Source organism: Camellia sinensis, unplaced genomic scaffold (genome assembly GCF_055761805.1).
Source record: "Camellia sinensis isolate YWXY unplaced genomic scaffold, ASM5576180v1 Unanchor3, whole genome shotgun sequence".
Taxonomy (NCBI): Eukaryota; Viridiplantae; Streptophyta; class Magnoliopsida; order Ericales; family Theaceae; genus Camellia; species Camellia sinensis.
Window position 1 is genome coordinate 5961155 of NW_028129178.1, and position 3119 is coordinate 5964273.

General features: G+C 32.0%; 1 protein-coding gene across 1 annotated transcript; it reads left to right on the forward strand.

The window, feature by feature from the left end:
* The first annotated feature begins 227 nt into the window (after window positions 1-227).
* LOC114255920 (serine/threonine-protein kinase AFC2-like) lies at window positions 228-1747 on the forward strand. The gene is made up of 7 exons (XM_028195461.2): window positions 228-246; window positions 343-496; window positions 610-658; window positions 752-866; window positions 1093-1184; window positions 1311-1467; window positions 1573-1747. The coding sequence occupies exons 1-7, from the start codon at window positions 237-239 to the stop codon at window positions 1671-1673; spliced, it is 678 nt and encodes a 225-aa protein (XP_028051262.2). The 5' UTR covers window positions 228-236; the 3' UTR covers window positions 1674-1747.
* Window positions 1748-3119: the final 1372 nt, after the last annotated feature.

The window sequence follows — 3119 nt, forward strand, 5'->3', positions numbered from 1 at the left end:
TGAAATCCTTTTAATAGCAACTTTTGCATTTGATTATAGCTCTACTTTCAAGGATATATGCATAATTTTTTAATTAAACAAATCCAAGGCATTATTTTTGTCTCAAAACTCATACTAAGCAGGTTGTTTGATGTGTCTAATATTGTTATATTAATTTTTCTTCATTAGATTCTTATTTGTTTCTGATTGTACTTGTGTTGCTTTGTTGTTTGGGTGCAGATAAGATTCACAGCAAGATGGGCGAAGGTATTTCTTAATAAACATATTTCTATTATAATATTACTGAAGTTTAATTTCAGGCTCATCACATGTCTTGTTTTTGTTGATCAATATTTTATATAGGCACCTTTGGCCAGGTCTTGGAATGTTGGGACAGAGAAAGGAAGGATATGGCTGCCATTAAAATTGTTCGTGGTATTAAGAAATATCGTGAAGCAGCTATGATAGAAGTTGAAGTATTGCAACAGCTTGGGAAACATGATAAGGATGGCAACCGGTGAGTTTTATTTCATGAGTTTAATGTGTTTCAATCTCTCACTGCTATTCCTCATGTTTTGGTGGGATTTTGTAAATTCTGTGTCAGTGGTTAAATGGGTTTATTCCTTGCAGTTGTGTGCAAATAAGGAACTGGTTTGACTATCGTAACCATATCTGTATTGTAAGTATATAATTGATTTGGTGGGCTAAATTCCCCAATTTCAAAAATGTTTTGGGTTTAAGACTTGTGGATGGATTCAAATGGCTTTAACAGGTGTTTGAGAAGCTTGGACCAAGCTTATACAAATTTCTACGGAAAAACAATTATCGCTCATTTCCAATTGATCTTGTCCGTGAGAATGGAAGACAACTGTTGGAATGTGTAGCATGTGTGTAGTAATTACTTGGACCAGTTTCTTTAAATTCATCATATTATTTTCCGTTTTCTGTTTTTATTAGGTTTGGTTGGTGATAGATGAAAGCTAACATTAATTCATTTCAATTTTATTTTTAAGCTGCAAATTCTTTTATACAAAGTTCTGCTAAAGATTTTTGTATTTAGTTAGCTTCCTCATCACATGCATTAATATTTGGCTTTATTTCTCTAATTTGCAGTTATGCATGATTTGCATCTGATTCATACGGATTTGAAGCCTGAGAATATTCTTCTAGTGTCTTCAGAGCATGTTAAAGTTCCAGATTACAAGGTAATGCATTGTTAGGTGGTTATTTGAATCTTTCTTCTTCTTGTCTTTGTATATTGTACATGATGTATAGTGGACTTTCTACTGTTAACTTGTGTTGAGACCTTATCTTGTATTCTATGTGAACAGGGTTCCTCACGATCGCCAAAGGATGGTTCTTACTTCAAAAAAGTTCCAAAATCAAGTGCCATCAAGGTAATTGATTTTGGCAGCACAACTTATGATCGTCAAGATCAGAGCTACATTGTATCAATTCGACATTATCGGGCACCAGAAGTAATTCTGGGTATGCTATTCTCAACTGCTATGGATTATCTTTCATGTTTTTCTGATGTACCTTTAAGACTGGAAGACATATCCAATTAGTAAATTTTTTTTTATGATTGTCTAGGGCTTGGGTGGAGTTATCCTTGCGATGTTTGGAGTGTTGGTTGCGTCTTAGTGGAGTTGTGCTCAGTATGTTTGATGATGCTTGTACTAGTGCTTTGGTAGTCATAAATGATTTTTAGAGCATGTTTTATTAACATTAAATTCTTTGTGCAGGGATAGGGTAATATTATGTTTAGAGCATGTTTTGTTAACATTGAGTACATTTTAAATAGTAGGAATAGGGTAATATTATGTTTTCTAACAAAGTCTAAATATATAATTTAGTTTATTCTCCGTAAAAGCTTAAGATATTTCGAATGTTTTTTCCCTCCTCCTTTGATTAGAAAAATGGAAAATGTATTTGGCAAGAACAAATAATTGACTAATTAATCTCTTTTCATTTATGTTGCTTGGCTGCAGGTTATGTCATTCAGCAGTCCATTTAGATGAAAATTTGTATGAAGGAGCGATCACTTTCAATCCATGGAGATGGATGGACCTTTTGAATCAGGTCAGTCAAACAGAGATGCGCACTTAGATTCGCTATTAGATTCGCTAATTATACTATGTATATATCTATATGTTACATAATAGCAAGTTTAGGAATACAGAACCGGACATAAAAACACATGAATGGATAGGACTTACAACATTTGTTGATGGGACCTACTTTTGAAAATTTGTGTCCGTTGATGTATTTTGTGTCTTGTTTTGTTCTGTATTTGATTTATGTGTTTCTAGACTTATTGTTTGCATATTACCACTTTGCTTTCATCTACTCTTGAAAATAAATAAATAAAAGCTATTTTTTTGTTTTTGTTTTGTTTCCTATATAAAGGAAAAGAGAAATTAGAGAAGCAGTCCATTTTATGCTCCGTTTGGAGGAGGAGCTCGATTTTGTCCAGGGGCAGAGTTGGCTCGCTTTCAAATTGCTCTCTTTCTTCATTTCTTCGTTACTACATACAGGTTATTTTCATCTCTCAAATACTTATGAAAAACATTATACAGACAAATAGACTTTTACATAGTACCAAAATAAAAAATAAAAAACTTAAGAAAAATTATGTTGCATTAATTAATGGTTGTAAAAGATGTTCTCAAATTATGGGTTTGTTTTTTGAGGGTTCATATATATATATATATATATAAATCACCAAATACGTTTCACACAATAAACTCCACCATATTTGCATCTAGGACACATCACATTCAAAAATTAATGGTGGGTCTCATTATTTATTTATAAATATGATGGATTATATACATATTGTTTTTTGTGTGGATGATGTGAAGAAATTATGTTGTAAATGAAGTTCTTATTTCGCTGCAAATTATTTTGGTAGGTGGACCCAACTCAAGGAGGATCGGATGTCTTTCTTTCCTTCAGCTCGATTAGTGAATGGCTTTCAAATCCAAATAACCAGACGGGATGACGAGTTGAAAAAAATAAAATAAAAATAAAATTTTTATTTTCCCATTATATACATTACATACTGTTAATGCCCTTATCCTTCCATAATTTGTAAATCATTGTAAAATTTTTATTATGAAGAAATTGTTATTTTTATG